The 23,631-nt window shown below is 50.8% G+C and overlaps 1 protein-coding gene across 1 annotated transcript in view; it reads left to right on the forward strand.

The window, feature by feature from the left end:
* Window positions 1-23,631, forward strand: part of STK10 (serine/threonine kinase 10) — a 117,623-nt gene that overhangs the window by 3,345 nt on the left and 90,647 nt on the right. Inside the window, exon 2 of the mRNA XM_028102837.2 lies at window positions 21,313-21,477. Within this exon, the coding sequence (XP_027958638.1) occupies window positions 21,313-21,477 (165 nt within the window). The remainder of the gene's footprint in view (window positions 1-21,312; window positions 21,478-23,631) is intronic.

The raw sequence follows: 23,631 nt of genomic DNA on the forward strand, positions 1-23,631 counted from the left end.
CCGAAAACAATCGCAACCTCAAGATAGGAGTCCCCTTTCTCCTATTCTCCCTGATATACCAATGAGCAGTTGGCCTCAGGAGAGAAAAAGGAGGGTAGGATTCATTCTGGGCAGAATCAAGGTCATTCTCACTTAATCCTTATGCCATGCAAATTGATTTCAAAAGAAAATCATTTCTATCTCATTACTTGATACAAAGCAAATGTTACAGTATTTATGTGGTTTCAAAATGCTTGTCCTGTATCATTTCAGAATGCTTCTTAAAAGTCCTCTTTATTCTGAAGACAAGGTAGAAAGGAGAGGAAGTGTTTGATACGTTGAGTGGAACAAAGTTGCCTTCAAGCAGGATGTGCTTTCTCTTATAGTGGCAGGGTGGGTACTCACGTGCTAAGCACAGAGTGAGCAGACATCAGGAGTTGGGTTAGCAGGCTGAGATTATTTTTCTGCCCCTTTTTCCCCTCCTTTTTAAAGATTTTATTTTTAAGTAATCTCTATACCCAACATGGGGCTTGAATTCACAACCCTGAGACCAAGAGTTGCCCACTCCACCAACGGAGCCAGCCAGGTGCTCAATTTTTCTGCTTCTTGAAAATTACTTTTGTTTTTGTTTTTGTTTGTTTTTAAGATTTCATTTATTTATTCATGAGAAGCAGAGAGGGAAAGAGAGAAGCAGAGGGAGAAGCAGGCCCCCAAGGAGCAGGGAGCCCGATGCGGGACTCGATCCCAGGACCCTGGAATCATGACCCGAGCCGAAGGCAGACGCCCAACCACCTGAGCCACCCAGGCGCCCGAAAATTACTTTGGTTTTGATCTTATGTTACCTTTAAGCTGTTAAGAGGTGTATGCTTTTGCAAAATAGGGAGTATACAAAGAAAATTTTTTTTAGGTAAAAGGAAAAACATCACCCTAAGTCCCATCAATTGCTCTTGACATTTTGATATATTTCCTTACCGACTTTACCAATTTTTTATGGTGGAAAAAAATGTTTTAATGCAGGGTTGTAATCTTACATACCTACAGTGTTTTATACTATCTTTCATTCTTAAACCTCTTTCTGTATTATTCTAAATGCTTCCTACATACCTTCTGGGTTGGCTCAGTGCTGCCTTGGCCTTAATCTTATTGGATATTTCACTTTTTTAAAAAAAGATTTTACTTATTTTAGAGAGTGTGTGTGGGTGGGGAGGGAGGGGCAAGGGTGGGAGGGAGGGGCAGAAGGAGAGGGAGAGAGAGAGAATCTCCAGCAGACTGTGCCCTGAGCATGGAGCCCCACGCAGGACTCGATCCCACCACCTGAGATCATGACCTGAGCCGAAACCAAGAGTTGGAAGCTTAACTAAGTCATTCAGGTGCCCCTAGCTTTTTTTTTTTTCCCTAGCAAGGCACAGTTGATTAAATGCTTATTATTTATGTGCCAGGCGCTGTGCTAAGCACTTTACATAACATAGTTCTGCTGTGATGTAAATATACCTTCCGCAAAAGGTCTTGATGCTGAGTAAAATCAGTAAGAACCGCACCTTATAAGACATGGTGCTAAGAGCAGAACACTTAGGAACTGCAGCCTGCAGCAGGAGCCCATAAGAAAAAAAAAAAAAAAGGAACCTAAAAAACCGGTTGTAGTTGTACACAAATTTATAGATAAGAAATACAAACATCTTACACTAAATACAGCATCGTAACGTGAAAACCACGCGCTGGGCGCTGTGGCCGTGGGGGCAGGAGCCATGGCTGCAGGGGAAGCGGTGGGAGGAGGGCTATCTGAAGTCGGGCGCTAACTGGGACCCCAGATGTTGTGTGGGCCACGGGCCCCTGACACGTTCGAGGTGCATCCCTGTGCAATGTGGGCATTTCCTCGCCACTTGGTTCGGCTGGGTGCGGTGTTCTTTGTTCACTTAGTGTTTCTGGTCCACAAAACTGCACACAAGCAAATGCGAATTTAGCGTTTCAATGAAATTGATCCGTGATATATCAATGGTGTTGGGACATTGGCGTTTCCAAAGTGAGCCTTAGAGCAGAGCTATACGTTGATGAGCAGGTTTGCTAGTAAAGTTCTTTTTGTGTTTTAAATCCTGTTTTAGGCTCGATGCTCAGAGGGATTTACAGGGTGGAAGGGTATGCCTATTTGAGGGAGGATTTTTAAAAGAAATCGAGAGAAGTTACTAGAGGCTCCCTTTCTTCCCTTGCTCTGGCCAAGGGCCAGTCCCCGAGTCCTTTGGGGCCCTGGACGGGTCTGCCCTCCTTGGGGACCTCAGGTGCCCTCTAGCCCAGAGATCCATTGTTAACCTTCACCCTTCAAGTGCCACATCCTGCCCTGCGCCGCCGGTTCAGACAAAGCAGAGGCTTAGTGAGGTGGGAGCCAGCTGTCAGGCCTTCTGCCCCTCCCAGCTGGGGCCCTCCTTTCACCTCCTCTCCTGCCCATAGTTTTAAGGCCTGGGTTTCCGCTTCCTCTGGGGCTGCTGGGGGGGGGGGGGCCTCGGCCTGTGCCCCTCCCCTCCTCCTCCGGAAAGAGATCTGCCCCCAGGCAGTAACCTTATTTCCGCTCAGCCTAGTGTTTTTAAATAGAAGTCCACGCTATTGTGAGTGGGTTCCTGGCTTGGTCCTAAACTCCAGGGGCCCTGAGCTTCCTGGGGTGTTGCCGACCTCAGGGGGTCTGCTTGAGCAGCTGATTTAACACTGGGACTGTTTCTGGCTGGCTCCGGAGCAGGCCCTGGTGACGTGAGCTCAACAACTAAGCAGATCCCCAACCCCCACTTCCATGTGGGGTCCCCTGGCCTCCTGAGATTACCCAGACCAGGGACAACTCCAGGGGCTGCCTGCCTCACAGACCCCAGAAAACAGTCCTGCATGGTCACTCCCGGTTCTTGGCTGCCGCCGAGGGCAGTAACAGGGTGGGTAAGGGAAGAAATTTGGGGCTCAGTGGGGTCTGGGTTTCAAGCAGAGCCAGTGACCTTGCGCTCTGAGCTTCAGGCTCTTGCCTGTAAAGGGACATGATCATTTGGAGGAGAGGAGGGCTGAAGGAGCTGAGGAGGTGTGATGCACTTTGGCACCTGATCCCCACTCAGGAGGTGGGCAAGAAAGGAAGATACTTTGTTATTGTTGATGCTTGTGGTAGCAAAAAGAGAAGGTCCTGGCTAGTGACTGCCGCTTCCTAGGGGACAAAGAAGAAAGAGTATTTGTAGTGAGACCCAACCAGTGTGAGTTGGCTTCTTGGTGAGTCACAAGGTAGAGACTACACCAGGTGAACTTGTCACACAAAGGAAACTTGAAGCAAATAAGGAAATCTCGGGATTAACTTCCAAGGCTGAGACTCCCTGAGCAAGAGTGAATGGGTTCCTTTCGTCTAGGGTTAGGATGAATATTGAGAAAGGGGAGCCTTGTCTCTGTATGTAGAGGCAGACATAAGGTCACGCATGCACCTCCAGGAAACGTGCCTGTACGTCCGTTGTATGTTGTGTTCAGGAGGCTTGTGCTCTTCCTTGGGCGGAGATTTTCGTATTCTAATGAGGGGAAGGTCACTGTCCGTCACTCCCTGGGTCCCTCGGTGGCCCAGCTGCACAGGTGTGAGTCAGGGGGTGAGCTCCAACTCGTCTGGGTGGTCTGGGCCGCTGGAGCTCTTTGTGCTGTCATCATTGCTGATGTTTTGGTTCCCATCACGGGAGGCTGTGTCCCCCGTCTTTTGCCGGAGGGAAGAGATAAGCTGGAAAGAAGAGCCTAAGGAAAAAGCAGGGACAAAGGTGGGCGTGTGCAAGCAGCTGAGCAGTAGAGGTCAGGTCTTGGGGTCTAGCTGGTGAAGGTAGCTTGCCTCTTCTACCAGGGCTGCCCCACCCTGGCACTGTTGATGTTTGGGTCGAAATTCTTTGTGGGAGGGGTTGTGCCACGCATGATAGGACGTTAGCAGTATCCTTAGCTTCTATTCATTAGAAGTACCCCCAGTGCCGGTACTTCCTCCTCCTCTGTCCCCTAGTTGCGACAGCCAAAAATGTCTCCAGGCATTGCCACATGTCCCCTGGGGGGGCAGAATTGCTCCAGCTGAGCACCACTGCCTCGTAGAAGTGAACTGGCTCGATTCGGTTTGGCAAACAGTATTAATTCACGTCTGTGTGTCGAGTCCCAGAGTATATGATGAAAGACTCAGGCCTTGCAGCCAGATGGACCGGGGTCTGAATCCCGGCTGTGTGATCTCAGGCGAGGGGCTGCTCTCTGAGCCTGTTTCCTCCTGTGTAGGGTGGGGCTGAGACTAGGAGTCGCCGCCCAGGAAGGGCACAGCATTTGGCTCCTAGGAGGTGCTGGATGTGGCCAGCAGCATCCCTTGCTGCTGGGTGCACGGGGTGGGGGGAGGAAGAGGGGGTTCTGCTGGGTTGAGTGAGCTGTTGCAGGACAGAGGCAGGGCTTCTGGGAAAAGAGGAAGGCTGCCACCAGGCAGGGCAGGTGGGGTGGTGATGGCAAGCTGGAGAGCAGCCTGGCCCAGGAGAGAGGCCATATAGTGAGGCCTGAGGTTGCCAGTCGGGGGCCGTCGAGGCTCGTGTGGCCTGTGGCCTGATTTGTGTGGCTCCCACGGTGGGTGAACCAAATTTGAAGTTCTTGCCAGCATTATGAAATCATATTTCACATAAAAGCCCCCTTCCCTCTGGCTACCACCAGTGTATTCTCTGTATTTAGGAGTCTGTTTTTGGTTGGTTGTTTGTTTTGTTTTCTAGATTCCACATATAAATGAAATCATATGGCATTTGTCTTTCTCTGACTGACTTCACTTAGCATGATACCCGTTAGGACCATCCATGTTGTCTCAAATGGCAAGATCTCAGGCTTTTTTATGGCTGACTAATAGTAATGCATTACACTGCATCTTCTTTATCCATTCATCCATTAGTGGACACATGAGTTGCTTCCATATCTGGGCTATTGTAAATAATGTTGCGGTAAACATAAGGGTGCAGAGGTCTTTTTGAATGAGTGTTGTCACTTTCTTTGGGTAAAAATACCTAGTAGTGGAAATACTGGGTTGTATGGTATCTCTATTTTTTAAAAAAATATTTATTTATTTAGAGAGAGTGTGTGCTTGCTTGCGTGCAGGGTAGGGGGGGCCAGGGCAGAGGAAGAGCGAGAGAGAGAATCTCAAGCAGACTCCCTGCTGAGTGTGGAGCCCATCATGGGGCTCCATCTCACAACCCTGAGATCATGACCTGAGCCGAAATCAAGAGTTGGACGCTTAATGGACAGCGCCACTGAGGCGCCCCTGGTATCTCATTTTTAATTGCTTGAGGAGCCTCCATACTCTTCTTCACAGTGGCTGCACTGGTTTACATTCCCACCAGCAGTGCACGAGGCTTCTCTTTTCTCCACATCCTCACCAATACTTGTAGATTCTTGTGTATTTGATACAAGAGATTCTGACAGGTGTGAGGTGATTATCTCTTTGTGGTTTTGATTTGCATCTCCCTGATGATGAGTGTTGATGAGCATCATTTCATGAGTCTGTTGGCCACCTGTTTAATAGTATATTTTATTTAACCTAATATATCCAAAGTATCATTTGCAGCATTCAATAATCAATATAGAGTAAAAAAGATAGTTACTTATTGATTTGTCTTTTAAAAAAATTTATTTATTATTTCTTTTTAAAGATTTATTTATTTATTTGAGAGAGAGAATGAGAGATAGAGAGCACGAGAGGGAAAAGGGTCAGAGGGAGAAGCAGACTCCCTGCTGAGCAGGGAGCCCAATGTGGGACTCTATCCCAGGACTCCAGGATCATGACCCGAGCCGAAGGCAGTCGCTTAACCAACTGAGCCACCCAGGCGCCCCCCCAAAAATTTATTTTTAAGTAATCTCTACACCCAACGTGGGGCTCGAACTCAACAACCCCAAGATCAGGAATTGCACACTCTACTGACAGTGTAGCCAGACACCCCGAAAGAGATATTTAATACTCTTATTCCATACTAAGTCTTTGAAATGGGTTTGTGTTTTGTGTTTACAGCACATCTCAGTCTGGACTAGCCACGTTCTAGGTGCCCAGTAGCGACATGTGGCCGCTATACTGCACAGTGTGGATCTGGCCTCTGATGTTCACCCCCACCTTGTGCCCTCCTCCTGGCCCCTTCTATACATTTCACTTGCCTCCTTGAGTCCAGTGGTCAGTGGGTTTGGGAGCTGGGCTTGGCTGGAGGGGCTGGCCCAGGGCAGGGCCAGATCAAGAATACTATTTGGGGCCAGGACAAGAAGGCCTTGAATGCCAAGCTGAGGAATTTGGTTGTGATGCTTTTATTAGCTCAGCTAATGTCCTGCTTGCCCTGAGTCCCCCGGGCCTGACCAGGTCAGCCTCGTGCAGTGTTAGAGAGGAGCTCTTTTTGGAGGGTCACCAGAGTAGGGGAGTTAGGGGATGCCAGAGCCAGGTTTCCTGGCTGCCCAAGGCCGGGGTGGCCACTGATGAGTGAAGGCTGGGACAGAGTGGCCACACCCTGGTGGCTCCAGCAGGTGGGGGTAGGAGGGAAGGCCAGCACTGTGGTCGGGGCCCCGGTCAGAGCCCAGGGAGAGGAAGTAACTGATGGAAGGCAACCAGCCCAAGAACGAGATGTTTTATGTGGAGGGGAGGCAGGAAGATTCTAGAGAGCAAGGGATGGTCATGAGGAGGAGGCAAGAAAGCAGAGAGGGTGAGGAGGGAAGGGAAGAAGCTCACGTTTGCCGGGGATCAGAGTTGGCACAGGAACTTGGATGAGCTTCTGGAGTTAAAGCCTGGCTCTCTACCTCCTGTGGGTTGTAGGATCCTGAGAAAAGTACTTAAGCGTGCCTCTGTGTCTTTAGCAGCAAAGTGGCGCTGGGAATGGGACTGCCTCATAGGGGGGTTGGAGGGTGAAATAACCCATGGAAACCACTTGGCTCAGGACCTCAGAAAAGCTCAAATAAGTGTTAGCCATTAGAATGATGAATTGAGCACCCACTGTGTGCCGGGCACTGTGGGTTCCAGGGTGAACAAGGTAAGTGGGGACCTGCTCTTCCTATCTGTTCATCATTTATGCTTCTGCTGGCCCCATGAAAGGCAGGGGTTAGCATCCTCACTCCACACCTGATGAAGCAGAGGCCCAGAGAAGCCCACCGGTTGATTTGCTTAGGCTCACACGGATTTTCCGTGGCAAGGCTGGACTTGACCCTAGATGTCTCTGGCTAGGAGTCCGTGCCTTTTCTCCTGTACAGGATGCAGGGAAAGACGAAGGGCGTGAGGAGAGGGCCCAGGGTCCCTTCAGTGTGGTGTCTCCCTGGGGCCTTCGTGTTGCTACACCCTCCTTCCTAGGCCTGCCTCAGCCTTAGCTGGGTCTGAGCCCGGAGATGGTGGCGGTGGCCTCTCACACAGAGGAAGTGGTGACGGGTGTAGGCAGGGCTCCGGCTCACAGAGGAAGTGGCAGGGGAAGTGGGCGAGCGTCACGGTGGGGAAGCTGGGTGCTCCTGGCCTCCTCCTGGAGCGCTCTGGTGGGTGTGGGCCGGCTGGCGCCACAGCATCTTAAGGCTCAGTGTGCTCCTGGGTGCTTCCCTTCCCCTTTCTCCCTCCGCCCACCGCACTCACCTTCCTCTTCACTCAGTCTTTACCCTCTTCCCCTTTTTCCGTGTTTTCCCCTTCGCTACATTTTTTTCTTCCTTTCCCCATAGCTTGCTTATTTTGTTTTCTTACTAACAGGCAATACCAGAGCCAGAATTCAGGCCCTGAGACTCAAGAGGTTTAACCACATGCTGGTGACTGAAGAGTTAACTCTAGCTAGCCTCTGTCTGGAGGGTGGGGGGGGATGGAGCCGCTGAGAGGAGTTGAAGGTATATCCCTTTTCTGTCTCAGGACCTTTGCACTCGCTGTTCTCTCTGCCTCCCATTCTCTTCCTACTACTTTGCGCAGCCAGGGCTTCTGCTCATCCTCTGGGTCTCAATTCACATGTCCCCTCTCAGAGAGGCCTGCCCTGACTGACCCCCTGACCAAGGTGACAGCTCTTTGCTGATTTCCTTCAGAGTTCCAGTCACAGACTAGATTTCTTTTGTGTGTCTCCTTGTTTATTTTCTTTCCTCTCTGGAAGATGTAAGGTCCCTGAAGGCAGGGAGATTTTTTTGTGCCTAACATAGTAGATGCTCATGGCAGATGCTTAGTAAATTTTTGCTGAATGAGTGAACAATGAATGAGTAAATGCCAGCCCCCACTTCCTCCCTCTGTGGGCAGGCCCAGCACTGTGACTACCAGTGTAGGCATGGGGATCATTGCTGAGCTTTCTCCTAGTTTCCCCTGCCTACTTGTGACCTTGGGAAAGTCACCTCACCTTTCCGAGCCTCAGTATCTTGAGCTGTAAACTGGAGGATCAAAATAGTGCCTCCCTGGGAGAACTTGTGAAGACTGAGTCACGGCCAGTCCTTCACACAGTGCTCAGAATGGAGGGAGAAGGGAAGGTGGCTGCCGGCAGCGTCAGCGTGCTGAGGATTCTTGCGGCTGATCGACCAGACTGGCTTCCTGAGGATTGGCAGGCAGAGTCCCTGGACCACCTCCCCTTGTTTGTCATGCAGGAGGCTGCTTCTCGCAGAGAGAGCTGGTGTGATGGGTTCCTGGAGGTCAGCCTAAAGCTTATTTCTCTCTCGCCTGCCGTGTTATGACAATGAACACGATTCAGTGATAAAGAGGCTCCGGCTTCACAGTCTCCGCTCTGGGGTGCCTGCCCATGGCCAGTCAGTCGGGGGTGGCTGGGGCCACTCCGGTTGGTGGAAGAGCAACATTCACGGCTGAAGGGCGCGCCTGACTTTGCCCTCCTTCCTGGAAAGCTCCAGCCTGTTTTGTCTGGGAGCCCAGGCCCAATTCTTGGCCTTGGAGGCTGTTGCCACCATCAAAGCTGGCTTTGTCACCCTGAGGCAATGACCCCGTCAGAGCTGGCCCGCTTCCCTGTTTGGCCTTGAGAGTCTTTTCTACCTTTGTTGTGCGTCTTGGTGGGCTCTGGTGCCCCAGCTCTTTTTCAAGCCGCCTCCTTCCTCCAGTGCCCTCCAGCCCGCCCCCACTTTGAGGTGACAGGAAGCCTCCTGCTGCTTCTGTGGGCCAAGGAGGGGGGACTGGGGCCTGTGTTAATGAGGAAGCAGAGCCAGCTGTGTGCCGAGCCTCTGCTCTGTTTGCACACCATCCGCTGAGGCCAGCAAGGTGATCCCCAGAAGACCTGTGGAGCACCCTACACCTCCCGCCGGAGTCCCGTCTCTGAGGCCCCTGACTTGGTGGTGCCCTTCACTTCGCAAGGCCCAGCTCGGCCACTGCCTGTACTGTGTGACTTGGGGCAAGTGACGTTGCCTCAGTTTCCTTTTCTGCAGAAATGGGGATGATACCAGCTCTCTCACAAGTGTGACATACTTCTTATCCTGCACTGTGGAATATTGGCAGGAGGTACTCCCAAATGCTAAAGGCAGTTATCTCTGGGATTATACATGGTTTTTTTTTTTAATTGAAGTGTAATTAATGTACAGTGTTGTGTGAATTTCAGCTGTACCACATAATGTTTCAACAGTTCTGTCTTTATACCTGCAGTCTTATGAGGCCAGTCCCCAGGGACACACAGCCAGGAGCCAGCAGGACTGACCTGAGCACAGCTCCTCACATTTTAGGTCTAGTGGTAGCCAGGGCACAGGGGCGGGCTACCCGCCTGTGTGACCCTGAGGCCTGCGGTGTGGCCCAACCACTTGGAGAGCCATCTGGCATCTGGAATCAAGTCTCGGGCCTTTTGGTGCAGCACCATGGGATGGAGCGGGTGGCCTGACAGTATGTCCGATCTGTGCTGACCCTGCCAGTCAGTGGAACAGTCTGTAGCTCTGGGAGGCGAGGCTGTGGAAGAGTGTTTGTGATCCAAAGGGCTGTTTGTGACGCCATATGGTTAAATGGCATGACAGTCATTGCAGACAGTGCAGAAGGATACCGTTCAGCGAAACGACCGATCAGCGTGCACAGTTGAATCCCACGTTTATAAAGTGGGGGAGCATATACTTGCGGAGAATAAGGAGCAAATGTTTGTGGGATGCTCACTACAGCCCAGCTCTGTTCTAAGTAAGCGACTTTCACACATTAACTCACCGAATGCTCACAACAGCCTGGGAGGCAGGAACTAAGAACGTCTTTATTGGACGAAGGCGGAAAGGGAGGGACAGAGAGGTCACACAGCTGGGAAGTGTTAAGGTGGGTACGACCCCACCACGGCACCCTGGAGGTGCTCCAGAATGCATCAGGTGTACCACGTAATGATTCAGGAATCCTGGGTGATACTCTGTGCTCACTACAACAAGTATAGTCACCATCTGTCACCAAACAACATTATTGCAATGTTATTGACTATATTGTATTTTTATCTCCATGACTTAGGTATTTTATAACTGGAAGTTTATACCTCTTTTTTTTTTTAAAGATGTTTTTATTTGACAGAGGGAGTGCATAAGCAGGGAGGAGGGGGCAGGCAGAGGGAGAAGCAGGCTTGATCCTAGGACCCTGAGATCATGACCTGAGCTGAAGGCAGACTAAGCCACCCAGGTGCCCCAAGTTCGTACCTCTTAATCCCCTTTATTTCATATTTCCCCCCTCCTCTGGCAACCACCAGTCCTCTGTATTTAAGAGTCTGTTTGTTTGTTTGTTCATTTGTTTGTTTTTTAGATTCCACATATAAGTGAAATCACAGGGTATTTGTCTTCCTGTTTCCTTTATTTCACTTAGCATAATACCTTCTAGGTCCGCTCAAGGGACTATGGGTGCTTTGCTTTGTCTTCTTTGTAATATTATATTTAGAAGACTCTCTTTAATGAGTGTGTGTTGATTTTTAAAATAATAAAAAACAGCACAAAAAGTACTGTTGATTGAAAACATGGAGCAGTTTTCACCTGTGAGGTTTGGAACTGCCTGGAAAGTGGGGCTGGTAAGAGAGCACACGTCCCCCAAGGTTGTGGTGAAGATGGAGTGAGGTAAGCCCTGCACGGTGTGTGCAGGAAGGTGGGTCACGGAAGACATGCTGGCTAGAGCTGCTTCCTTCTTCTCTCCCTCCTCTGGGCTGTTGACCCCAGGCTGCCCTCCTGCCGTGACTCAGCACCCATTCCTCTCTGGGCCCTCCTCCAGCGAGAGGGAGCTCGGGAGAGGTGGGAGCAGTGGCCCTGTATCACCTTCCCACCTCCTTTATCGGCAGTAGGTGGGGTTGGATCCCCATCACTTTTGAACAGCTGAGATCTGAAGGCTCCCACATACCTGGCCAAGTTGGACAGGTTGCCTGGGTTTTCGATCAAGGCCATGGCGTGGTATCTTTGAGGCCAATCCTGTTGGGTTTTGGTTTTTTTATTTGCTAGCCCAGAAGGATTTGGAGGCTCAGCATTTCCCTGCTGGGCCGGGATGGCTCGCGAGGCTTCCCTTCCCTGAGGGAGAGGGTATTTAATGGCTGGCTTTGCAAGCCATGCCACTCCTCTGCTTTGTGCCTCCCAATCTTTACTATCCTTAAGTGTCTCTTGTTCTGAAACTTGGCTGTCTCATTTGTCACGAGCTGAAACCTGGCCCAGTGATTAGTGATAGGGAAGTGGTTTCTCTCCACTTGGCAGGACTCATTAACTGTATATATCCTGCCCAGTCAAAGGCTTTGGCTTCTCCGAGCTAGAGAAGAGACTGCGTTCAAAACCAGAGACCAGCTAGAGATTCAGGAACATAAATATATTGAGGAGAAAATGGACTTCTCGTCACTTTCCTTTTTGTCCTTATGTGGAGGGCATCATTTCTTTCTGTTTGCACACAGATACGAACACCAGTTCATCCGTCCATTATTTTAAAATACTTAGTATATCCTGTGGCTGAACATAATAATAGTAGATAATATTGGTGAACAAGGTGAACATGCTCTGAGGCTTTTGAAAATCAAAAACTCACAGTCCTAACCGAGGACTGTGACAGCCAGTAGTTGACCGATTAACCCACGGTGGCTCCTAAACTTTGTCCTGTGTCTCTGGAATTGCCCACATGGCTATCAGAAAACGACAGCCTGGTTCCTTGCCTTCCTGAAGGGCGCTTAGCTGGTAAGGAGTAGAGTCGGAATTTGAACCTAGGTCCTGTGCTGTTTCCATTCTACAAATCACTCGGTGGAAATTTGCCCATTTCTAGGTTGGACAAGGTGGGGACATGGGTGAGATGCAGTAGGTTAGGTACCTGTAGAGATAACTCTTGGCTGTAGAATTGAGGGAAGGAGAGAGTCTGGTGTCCATAGAAGTCAACGACAAGGTAGGCTCAAGTGCCTTTTGGGAAAAAAGACAACTTCATGATGGTTTACTGCCTAGTCCTACTTTTCATTCCTTTCTTCTTCTCTCATATCTACCTGTTCTCCCATCTGCCCATTCAAACTCCTGCTCGCTCACCCTCCCCTCTGTCCATCTGTCCATCCTCCCGCACGCCCATCCTTCCATACCCCCCTCCCTTCCATTCCTCCATCTACCCGTTCATCCATCTACGCACGCTCCCTCCCATTCATGCCCCACCCATCCAGCTGCCCCCCCGGACCCTCGCATTCACCCATCCCCTGCTCATCTGCCTGCCTGCCCACCCGTTCTCCCGTCTTCCCATTTACCCACCCTCCCATGTTCCTCTATCCACTGGCTATTTTGGGCTAGGCTCTATGGGGCAGACTAAAATGAATCGGACATGGACTGAGCCTTTCAGAGCTCACAGCCAAATTAGAGAGAGAATCTTTGAACACAAATGACCGGGGTACCAGGAAGTCTGTGGAGAAAGGCCTGATAAGGTGTGAAATAGTAGTCGGGGAGCTGGGGTTCCCAGAGCATTTCACGGAACAGGCTGTGGTTGAGTTAGACTTTGTGGGATAAGCACAGTATGGGGAAGGCGCTCCAGGTGGAGGAAAGAGCAGAAGGAGAGGCATGAAAGTCGGCAGCAGGAGCGCACTGGCTGTAGCAGAGGGTTGTGTATGGGGGTGGTGGTGGTGGAATCCTGGAAAAGTAGATGGGGAAAGTCACCAGGGCTCCTCGAGCCAGGCCAGGGTGTCTAGGCTTTGGGTCAGGCGTCAGGGAGCCATTGACATTTGGCCAAAGAGGGTTTCTGGCTAAAGGCTGTGAGGGAAGAGCTGGGGAAGGAGGCCTGGCACACCTGGAAACTGGGTGGGAGCCCCTGGAGATGTTTCCTCTAGGGGGCTTCTGCTGGGAGAGCTGGGCCTGCGTCAAGTCCTGACGGCACTTCCTAGCTGGGTGACCTGGGACAGGGGCCTTCATTTTCTCTTAACAGTAGCGGGCAGCAGTGCTTCTGCATACCTCGTGGACCCATGCTGGATTCCGGTGGGGTGATGCTTATCCGGCCTCCAGAGACCATACAGGAGGCCTAGGCAGGCCGCCATCTTCCTGAGGCCCACAAGCCCAAGCCTCTGGAAGGCTAGGCTGTGGTGCTCAGGCTCCACTCCTCAGCTGACTCATGCCTGCCAGTCCGGGGCATTGGTGGAAGTCGGAACCCAAGGCCACCTTGGCTGCCTCTCCTGGCTCTATGTCTGCTGCCCTCAGAACACCCTGCTTGCCTTTATGTTGGGCCCTTCCCCTGCACATAGCCGGTCCTGTTGTGACCTTCCAGGCCTAGATTTCCTCCCTCGGTAATAGAGTCGGAGCCTTTCCTGTGATGAGTAACAGACCTCACCGTGCAAAGAGAAAATGTTTTTGGGCAGGGACTCCACAGCTGTATACTGTAGGACGCAGACCAAGCCCCTCCTCGGTTCCAGTGGCCTTAACCGTATTTGACACAGCCATCCGGATTCAAGAGGATAGGGAAAGTAGAAAGCTTTAGCCTTGTCTACTCCATTCTCTGGCTCTGACCCACACGCCCAGGCTGCTCATCCGACGGGCCGGCTGGGAGCCTTCCCTCACGCCTGCTGCCCAGCCAGGTTGCTAGGAGACCTCACTAGCGAGTGATCACCACCTGAGGTTCTTCTACCCACTCTTTGCACTTCCTTCGTTTCTTTCTAGAAAAAGAAATACATGTTTCTGAGGCTGGGTCTGGAACACGGAAGTGAGTTTTAGATGCCCCCTCACCTTTGTGAGAAAGTATTTTCTGCCAAGTGCAGCCTTATGTGCAAAGCTGCCTACTAGAACTTTCTGCAGTGATGGGAATATTGTGTTTCCTGCTCTCTTCGGTGTGGCAGCCACGTGTGGCTGGTAGCCACCATATTGGATGGACGAGGGTGCACATCCCTGTATATATTCAAGACAAGATCAAGATAAAGTGGTCACTTCTGGGCACCATCCCCAGTCTGTCCTTGCTGGGACCCCTGTGGATAATTCTCCGATGTCATTGAGTGAAATTAATTTTCATAAACCACTTGTATTCCTTATGCCCTGTTTTCAGGTCCTCTTCATTTGTAGATGCCCAGAATTTCCCCAAAGTTCTAGCTTAGCTACAACTTTATTATCCTGCCTTGTTGACTGACTATTATGGCTTAATTATTTTCTCTCACTACTGTATTGTCCTCTTATTTATCATCTTAAAGCGTTGCTTAATACCTCACTAAGTTAACCATTGTCTGACTGTTGAACATTTAGCCTATTTGCATTTTTTTGCCATCATTATGGGCTACTGTGAACATGATCCTAGTACCTTTCTTTTGTTGTCTTTATTTGAATAACTTCCTGGCCTTAAATTCTTAGGAATGAGGGATAATAGGCTTTAAAAACCTATTGCAATTTTTGTCTTTAGAAGATGGAATCTGTTTTTGTCAGTAATGAGCATACCCATTTTACCACCTGTTTTGTCACCAACTGGAGGGTCCCATTATTCCTTGTTTCTGGTAATTTAATAAATATGCATCTCTACTTTTTTGGAGGAAAATTCTTCTGGCAGAAGAATCCCCTGGTTTCTGTTGCCTGTGGCCCCTTAGTAACCATGTTTTCTACTTGGGTCTTTGTGTCCTGGATTATCAGTTAGGTCCTGTGAGAGGCCTCAGTGAAGGTCACTTGGTAGGTCTTGGTGACCCTTTTGAAGGTGGCCCTTAATTACATGTGTGTTGTGTGGTGAGGTACCTCCATGGATATGTGATCTCTGCTGGAATACCCCCAGAGATGGCAAACTTACTTACTCTTTGGTGGCAAATGACAGAAGTCCAGGAGGGGGTTTATTGGCTCATGTAACTGAAAAGTCTAAGGGCAGACCCTGTCTTCAGGAACAGCTGGCTCCAGGTGTCCACAGGCCTCATCATCTGCCCTTCTCCATTTGTGGGCCCTGTTTCCTTTGTCAGGGCTTCATCCCCAGGCAGGCTCTCAGAAGGATTGGCCACATGGGCTATGGACTCTCCAGCCTTTCATTCTACCAGTTTAGCAACGCCAGAGAAAGAAAAAAGCTGCTTTCCTGATAACTTAACCAAAAAACCAAAAAACCCCAAACTGACCCAGAACCACCCAGATACAACCCTGTTGGCCTGCCTTGGGTCACTTGTGCGAGTGTGAACCACTGGCTATGGCTGAGAGGGCCAGGAATGAGTGGCTGGGCCTGCGCTGTGCCCTGGGACCCGGTGGGCTTAGCTCCTTATGAACTCCTTGCACCAAGAGGGAGCGCAGTTGCCAAAGGGAAGGAGAGTTGTGAATCTGCAAGGGGGATAAGGCGGCTGTCCCAGATTGGACCTTGGTCACTGCCTTCATTTTTGTGGACTCTGTTTCTTCCTCTGTAGGGGGGGTCGGGGAGTTGGGGTGTGGAAGTGGTGGTTAATGTTCTTTCTGATCTGAGTTCTGTGATACCAGCTCTTTTCCTGGAGGAGGAGGGAGGGACACAGTGATCAGCCTGCAGCCAGGAGGGAAGGGGGTGGGCCTGGGGGTTGTCTCCACCAGCTGCTGCTTTGTGGGTGACTTTTAGGAAGCCCCCGGCCCCTGACTGGACTGGCCGGGGCCCCTTGTGTGGGGCAGGGCTCCCTGCTGGGAGAGTTGTCCCCACCTCCTCCAGGCTGGGCCCCGAGAGCTGCACAAGGGGGAAGATTGTTCCCACGGAGGTGCCCCGGCCAGTAAACACAAGTGGCCACTGTGTGTCTGCTCTCAAGGGTGTGGGCTGAGGCGTTAGTCACTGCCAGCCAGCAGTGGAGGGCTGGGTGGGGGCTCCCCCATCCTTTGCTGGACCCCAGCCTTGCTCAGCGAGTGGGAGAGATGGACGTCAGAGGCCACAGGCATCCACTTGTTCTTTATGTGACTCCTTGCCTGTCAGCTCCCACAGGTGCCCCATCCACTTGGACCACCCTTAGCTTTCCAAGACCCACCCACTCTCCAAGATGCCCTCACGTCTGACCACGGAGGGAGCTTGGGCATCATTTCCTCACCCTTCTACGAGGGGGAAACTGAGGCCCAGACAGCACCTTTGCAGAATTTGACCTCGGGCAAAGAGGTCAGCACATGGACGCTGAAGCCACATGGGCCTGAATTCAACTCCCAGCCCTGTGATTTACCTGCTCTGTGTCCTCGAGCAAGTGACTTCACCTCTCTGAGCATCAGTTTTCTTATATATAAAATGAGGCTCTCAGTAGTACCTTCCCAGTGTAAAAATTCATCCCGGGGATCAAACAGTGCCCTCTTGTGCCCTCTCCAGGCCCTGTGGCTTCGGCTGGTCTCGTTTGCAGGCTCTGCTTGCAGGCACAGGTCCCAGCAGTTCCAGGCCTGCTGCCTCAGTGGAGGGGGCTCGGGCGAAGCGGGTTGTGGGGCAACCTCCGCCGCCTCTGCTACTGTTCCGAGCTTGCATCTCACTGGCTAACATGATCACATTATTCTCCCTGAGCCAATCGTGTTCTGATTGACCAGGACGAGTCACACACCCACTTCTAGAGATGGAGGTGGATTCTGCTCCATTGTATTTTGGGGACTGGGAATGTGGACAGGTTAGCTCCACTGAAGAAAAATCAAGAAGGATGAATTATGTCACGGGAGGGCAGTGATTCCTACCACCAATGCTCTGTCTAGGCAGAAGCTATCTCGTTCACTAGAAAAGTGTCTCACCTATAACATGAACTCAGTAAATAATGGTTGAATGAATGAATAGGGAGGGAAGAAGCGGATTCCTGGCAGTCTAGTGTAGTGAAGAGAGCACTGGCCTGGGGGTCAGGAGACCACAACAGCTCACAATTTTGGGTGGGTTCTGATACCCCTTTGAGCCTTAGTCTGCTAATCTGGGAAATGGGCATGATGGCTAACACCTGCCTTAATGGCTTATGGGTAGATTAAATTTTGGTGCTTTTAGTACCCAACAGCTGCCAAGAATGTTGTTCCTCATGGTCTTCCTTTATCTTTGGCAATGGGAGATGGAGCAGGAACCCTGGGTACTCCCCAAGAGGGGCTGGTTGGGAAGAGATTTGGAATTTAGGCTCTTTGAGCAAGACAGGCTTGCATTTGGATCTGCTTTTTACCCCCTACTTGCTGTGTGACCTGAGGCAAATCACCGTGCCTCTTGAAATCTCAGTTTTCTCATCTGTAAGTTGGAACTACTAATACTTGTCTCCAAGGGTTGGATGGAGGATGAAGTGAGAAATTCCATTTAAGGCCTGTCCTGGCACACAGTGAGTGTGCTCAGGCAATGTTAGCTGTGTTTATCATCAGCTATTATCATTCCGTTCTCTGACATTGGGGTGAGCAGATTGCTGCCTCAACCAGGCTTTTAAAGAATTTAATTTTGGCCAAGTCACTTTAGGCGCCACGACTGCTGCCAACTAACCCCTTTCTGGCAGGCTCTGGTCCCTGTAATCTGAGCGAGGTGCTGGGCAGCGGGCGTCCCTCGGTGTTGACACTGGCGCCCAGCTGGAGGCTCAGCCCCATGGTCAATGCTGCCTTTCAGGGTGATGGGCAAGGCAAGTTTTGTGCACTCATGGGAAACAGTCCGTGCCTGGGCCTCCCCCACTTTGGGCAGAAAATACTCTTTTAAGGAAACCCAGGAAGAGATGACATGCAGCCTCCTTTTACCACCTCTCAGGAGTGAAGGGTGAATGATTGGGGCGTGGGGTGCGGCTTATGCCCACTCAGCTCTCCCCCATGCTGCTCTGGCTGGGGGTCAGGAGAGCATGGTCAAGGTGGTTGCTGTGCTCCCCCGGCCCTATCTCTGGCCATCCCACTGAGCTCTCCTTTTGCAGGCCTCACCTCCTCTTCTGGGTTTGGAGAGAAGGAGCGTGTGTGTTGTGCAATGTGTAAGGGTACTTTGGTGGTCCTCTTGTGGGACACTTGAAAATCAGCATTACAAAAATGGAAAGGCAGGTACACAATCAGTTGAGAGAGAGAGAGCGAGCGAGCACGAGAGCGCAGGCACCCAGTGGCTGAATTCATGAGTTTCTCAGGTGTTCTCGATAAGCTACCAAGTTTAGGAGGAGTTTAGGGGAGAGGCCCCCACTCAGGTAGGACGAATGAGCAGGTGAGTTCCAGCACCAGGACTGACCTGGGGGAATGACCCCACAGGAAATTCCCTCCCCACACCGGGCTCCTGGTCCACATGTGGAAGGGAGCAAGCACGTGGAGGAAGGGTGAGCCTGCCAGAGTGCAGACTTGGGAGCAGGGGTCCAGACCAGCCCTGTCTCCCGTGTTGCAGGGGACTCTACTCCAGTCTCCTCATCTGTGCATGAGATAGTAATAGCACTGACATCATAGGGTGGTTGAGGAGATAAGTGAGTTAGTACGTGTTTGTAGTCCAGTGACCTTGATCAGTGCGAGACTGTTGTTGTCACTGTGTGGGGGCCTGGGGACTTTGCAGCTGAGTTCACAGAAACAGTTACCTAAACAGAATAAATTTACAAATGAATATAAAAATTGCCTACTGGCATTACTCCCTTCCAGAAGGTTCCCTGGCAAGGATCGACACCCCCTCTCGGTTCCCCCCCCCCCCCACAAGCATGCAGTCTTGTCACCAGCGGTAGAGGGGTAGGTCTCTAACTGGACCTTGAGGCCAGGGGCAGGGTTGCTGTGTCTCTGCTTGACCAACTGAGCCACCCAGGTGCCCCTGCTCAGTCTCTGCATGGAGGGTGCCCTGTGCAGGGCTGGCCTGTGAGTGCTCGTAGGTGTCTGTCGTCATCCGGTCTTAGAGGCTTCTGAGTTCTGGGGATGATAGGGAGACTCTGTATCGTAGTGGAAAGTGCACAGAGTCTTGGAAGTGAGAAGACCCAGAATCAAATTCTGGTGCCACTACCCTAGCTCCAGCCATGTCCCCCCTCAAAGCCTGTAGAATGGGGACACTGAGGTGCTGGGTGCTGTTGCGTCATGTGAGGTGATGTGAATGCCCATTGTCCTTCCAGGGGTGTTAGGCGTGTGGGAGCAGCTTGGCCATTACCATTTGCAGTAGATCAGGTTGCAGAGCTGTTCTCTGAGGTGAATGGTGTGTGACACTGTCCTCAGGAAGGCACCACAGTGGAGACTGACTGGGCTGTTCGTGGGGTCCAGGGCAGCTCGTTCCCCTCATGCTTTCCCACAGATTGCGATTTAGAGGCTCCAGACCCCAGTGGCTTGCTTTTAGGGCCTGTGTTGTAGGCCCTAAGCACACTTTCCTAAGTGTGCTCCCTTATGCAGCACAGTGAGTGAGTGCTCCCAGAGGCAGCCCTGCAGCTCACGGGCTGCCTGAGGGCATGTGGGTTCTGCTCCCTTTTCCTGGACATTGGCTCCTCACGCCTGGAATTGCTTGCACCACTTACATGGTCATTTCTCTCTTGCTCTCAGTTCTTAAAATTGTGGTAAAATATGCATAACATAAAACTGACCATTTTTAGCCGTTTCTAAGTGTACAATTTAGCGGCCTTAAGTACATTCACAATGTGCAGCCTTCCCCACTGTCCGTGTCCAGAACTCTTTCATCATCCCAAACAGACACTCTGTCCCCGTTAAACACTGTCTGTCCTTCCCCCCTAGTGGCCTCTGTTATACCTTCTGTCTCTGAATTTCACTCCTGTAGGGATCTCACATAAGTGGGGGCATATGATATTTGTTCTTTTGTGACTGGCTTTTTTTCACTTAGCAAAGGGTCATCCATGTTGTAGCAGGTGTCAGAATTTCCTTCCCTTTTTTTTTTTTTTTAAAGGATTTTATTTATTTTATGAGAAAGAGAGAGAGGGAGAAGCAGACTCCCTGCTGAGCAGGGAGCTCATCGCGGGGTTCAGTCCCAGGACCCTGGGATCATGACTTGAGCTGAAGGCAGACGCTTAACCGATGGAGCCACCCAGGTGTCCCAGAATTTCCTTCCTTTTTAAGGCTGAATAATATTCCATTGAACGTGTGTACCACTTTTTGTTTCTCCATTCACCTGCGGGTGGACATTTGGCTTGCTTACACCTTTTGGCTTTTGTCGGTAGTGCTGCTGTGAAAATGGGTGGACAGATACCTGCTCAAATCCCTGTGTTCAGTTCTTTTGCATTTATCCCCCAGAGTAAAATGGCTGGGCTGTGGAAATTCTATGTTTAACCTTTTAATAAACCCCCAAACTCTTGTCCATGGTGAGTACACCATTCTGCCTTCCCACCAGCCATTCACAAAGGTTCCGATTTTTCCACATTCTCACCAACACGTTTTTCATTTTTACTTATTTTTTATTTTTTTTATTTTTTAAAAGATTTTATATATTTATTTGACAGAGAGAGAGCACGAGAGAGCACAAGCGGGGAGTGGCAGGGAGAGGGAGAAGCAGGGAGCCTGATGTGGGGCTCAATCCCAGGACCCTGACCAGATCACAGCCCGAGCCCAAGTCAGTGCCCAACCGACTGAGCCACCCAGCCGCTCCCAGTTTTCTATTTTTTATATAAAAAGTGTCCTACCGGGGCACCTGGGTGGCTCAGTCAGTTAAGCCTCTGCCTTCGGCTCAGGTCCTGATTCCAGGGTCCTGGGATCAAGCCCCATGATGGGCTCCCTGCTCAGTGGGGAGCCTGCTTCTCCCTCTCCTCCCCCCCAACCCCCGCTTGTGCACTCTCTCTGTCAAATAAATAAAATCTTTAAAAAAAAAGTGTCATACCACTTTATTGTTCAGTGACTTGGATCTCTTACTGAACAACTCAACAGTCTTTTCATGTTGGCGTTTGTAGAGCTAAACCATTCTTGTGTTTTTACTTATCGCATAGTATGGGTATATGCTGTACTTTAAAAAATAGGGTTGTTATGAAATGCCGAACATTGTTTCTCACGCATGCCCCCTGCACTGACATACTGAGCAGCGCCGGCCATTGTCAAGAACAGTGGATCTCCTGCTCCGGCCTCACCATTCCCATGTGGACCCCCGGCCTCTGCCGGCCCACTCCTGCGGGCCTCTCCGAGCTGGCTTCCTGGGCTCCGTTTCCTGCCAGGCAGGCCTCGTTGACCTTCTTTGTCTCCACTTTGCAGGCCAAGAACAAGGAGACAGGTGCTTTGGCTGCCGCCAAGGTAATTGAGACCAAGAGTGAGGAGGAGCTCGAGGACTACACGGTGGAGATCGACATCCTGGCCACCTGTGACCATCCCTACATCGTGAAGCTCCTGGGAGCCTACTACTATGACGGGAAGCTGTGGGTAAGGGCCTCCTGCTGCCTCCTCTGGGTCCTTGTGGCCTGGCAGGCTGAACTAGCCTGGTTCAGAGGTCCTCAGCTCTTTCTCAGTGTCTGCTTTGAGCGCAAGGGCTGGGGTGAGAAGAAGGTGAAGCAGGGGGGCTCGAGGTCCCCCGTCCCTCCCTTTCTGCAAAGCCTCCCCGCCTTTGGGGGTGGGGACACTGGTTTAGAGCAGGAAGGAAGTCTACAGTTCTACTGCCAGGCCTCAGATCCCAGCTCTGCCACTCACAAGTTGGAGAACCCTGGGCAAGTTCTTAAGCTCTCTGCCTCAGTTTTTCCAACTGTAAGATGGGGATAATAATGGTACCTAGCTCATTATGGTTATTACAGGGATTAAAGAAATTAATTCATGACCAGTGTTTAGAAGTGTACCTGGCAGGTGTAAGAGTTCAGTGACTGTTGGCTGTTTTATTATTTGTAATAGTGGCATCGTTATTAGCCGTAGCTTCTGCGTGGGGATTCTTTTCAACAGTGGTGCTAAAGAAGGGGGCCCCTTAGCAGCCCCCATTCTCCGTCAGCAGCCTTAGTGTGATGTGCACATTGCAGATGCAGCTTCAAGCCCCACCTTCCAAACCCAGCATCACCCCCAGCTTCTCTAGAGTAATTCTGCAGTGCCCCCGGTTTGCACAGAGAGTGTCCACCCTGTACAATCCTGTCCAGTGGACGCTCATGTAGTATGAATGCCTCTCAGTTTATAAAACCCACACTTCCTAGAACATATGTGTCTCTTCAGACTATTTTTTGGCAAGTGTTTTATATGTAAAGCAACATGTTTATATCCCCAAAACTCAGTACAACATTTGTCACAAAATCACGTGCAGGACAAGTCTCACGTGAATTGTAGTTGGGAGACTGTCAGAAGAACCACGTGTAGATGTTTTGCAGAGGGAGCGAGGGGCGGCAGGTCTGGGCGTCCCTGGTGGTGCTGGAGCTGGGAGAGCCGGCCCAGGTCCATGTTGCTTGCACACAGCAAGGTTAAGCATGATTTGGTGGTCAGCAGGGTGGTGGTGTAACATTCGACCCCCTATCATGGTAGTTTATTATGTGTAGAGAGAGTATTACTATGCTTTAGTTACATTTTAGGAAATTAATGGGAAGTTAGGAGTTGACAAGTAGTGCTTTATGATTTTTCCCATTTAAAATAAGGGGAGGGTGCTGGGTGGCTCAGATGGTTAAGCCTCTGCCTTCGGCTTAGGTCATGATCCCAGGGTCCTGGGATCGAGCCCTGCATCGGGCTCCCTGCTCAGCGGAGAGCCTGCTTCTCCCTCTCCCACTCCCCCTGCTCATGCTCTCTCTCTCTCTCTCTCTCTCTCTCTCTCTCTCTCTCTCTCTCTCTCTCTGTATCTCTCTGTCTCAAATGAATTAAAAAAAAATCTTTAAAATAAAGGGAAATAGGTTCCAGGTTGGCTTTTTTGTTTTTGCACAGGATGCCTGATTTTTAGGAACAGACTATTGATGCTTGATGGGGAAATCTATGTTTCATTTGTGAAAAGAATCCTGCTATTTAAGAAAACCAAAGGAGAGTTGAGAACCACCGTCAGAGTTGATCCTCTCATTTCCCAGAGGTGAAGAAAGCCAGTCTCTGAGGGCAGCGGGCATGTGGCTCCCCCCAGCCCTGCCCAGAGCTCTGTCTGCTGACACTACGTCCCCTTCCAGTCCTGCACAGAAGCCAACTTTCCTTTGCCTCTCTGAGAATCTCCTTGGGGAGCCTCCTGGATGTCACTGGAGGGATAAAACCACCCCCTGACTGCCAGCCGCAGATTCTAAAACCCTTCCTCATCTACTGTCTCCAGGTGCCTCAGGAGGTGGTGAGCAGGACGGGGACCCAGGCACAGAAGGGGCACGCCCTCTTGCTCATGGTCACACACCTGCACCTACATGTTTCCTCTGTCCTGATTCATGGAGCTTTTTATTATTTATTTATTTATTTATTTATTTATTTTAAAGATTTTATTTATTTATTTGACAGAGAGAGACACAGCAAGAGAGGGAACACAAGCAGGGGGGAGTGGGAGAGGGAGAAGCAGGCTTCCCGCGGAGCAGGGAGCCCGATGTGGGGCTCGATCCCAGGACCCTGGGATCATGACCTGAGCCGAAGGCAGACGTTTAACGACTGAGC

The sequence above is a fragment of the Eumetopias jubatus genome, unplaced genomic scaffold (assembly GCF_037043125.1).
Source record: "Eumetopias jubatus isolate StellerSeaLion01/CBP00866 unplaced genomic scaffold, mEumJub1_p1.0 scaffold_5, whole genome shotgun sequence".
Classification (NCBI taxonomy): Eukaryota; Metazoa; Chordata; class Mammalia; order Carnivora; family Otariidae; genus Eumetopias; species Eumetopias jubatus.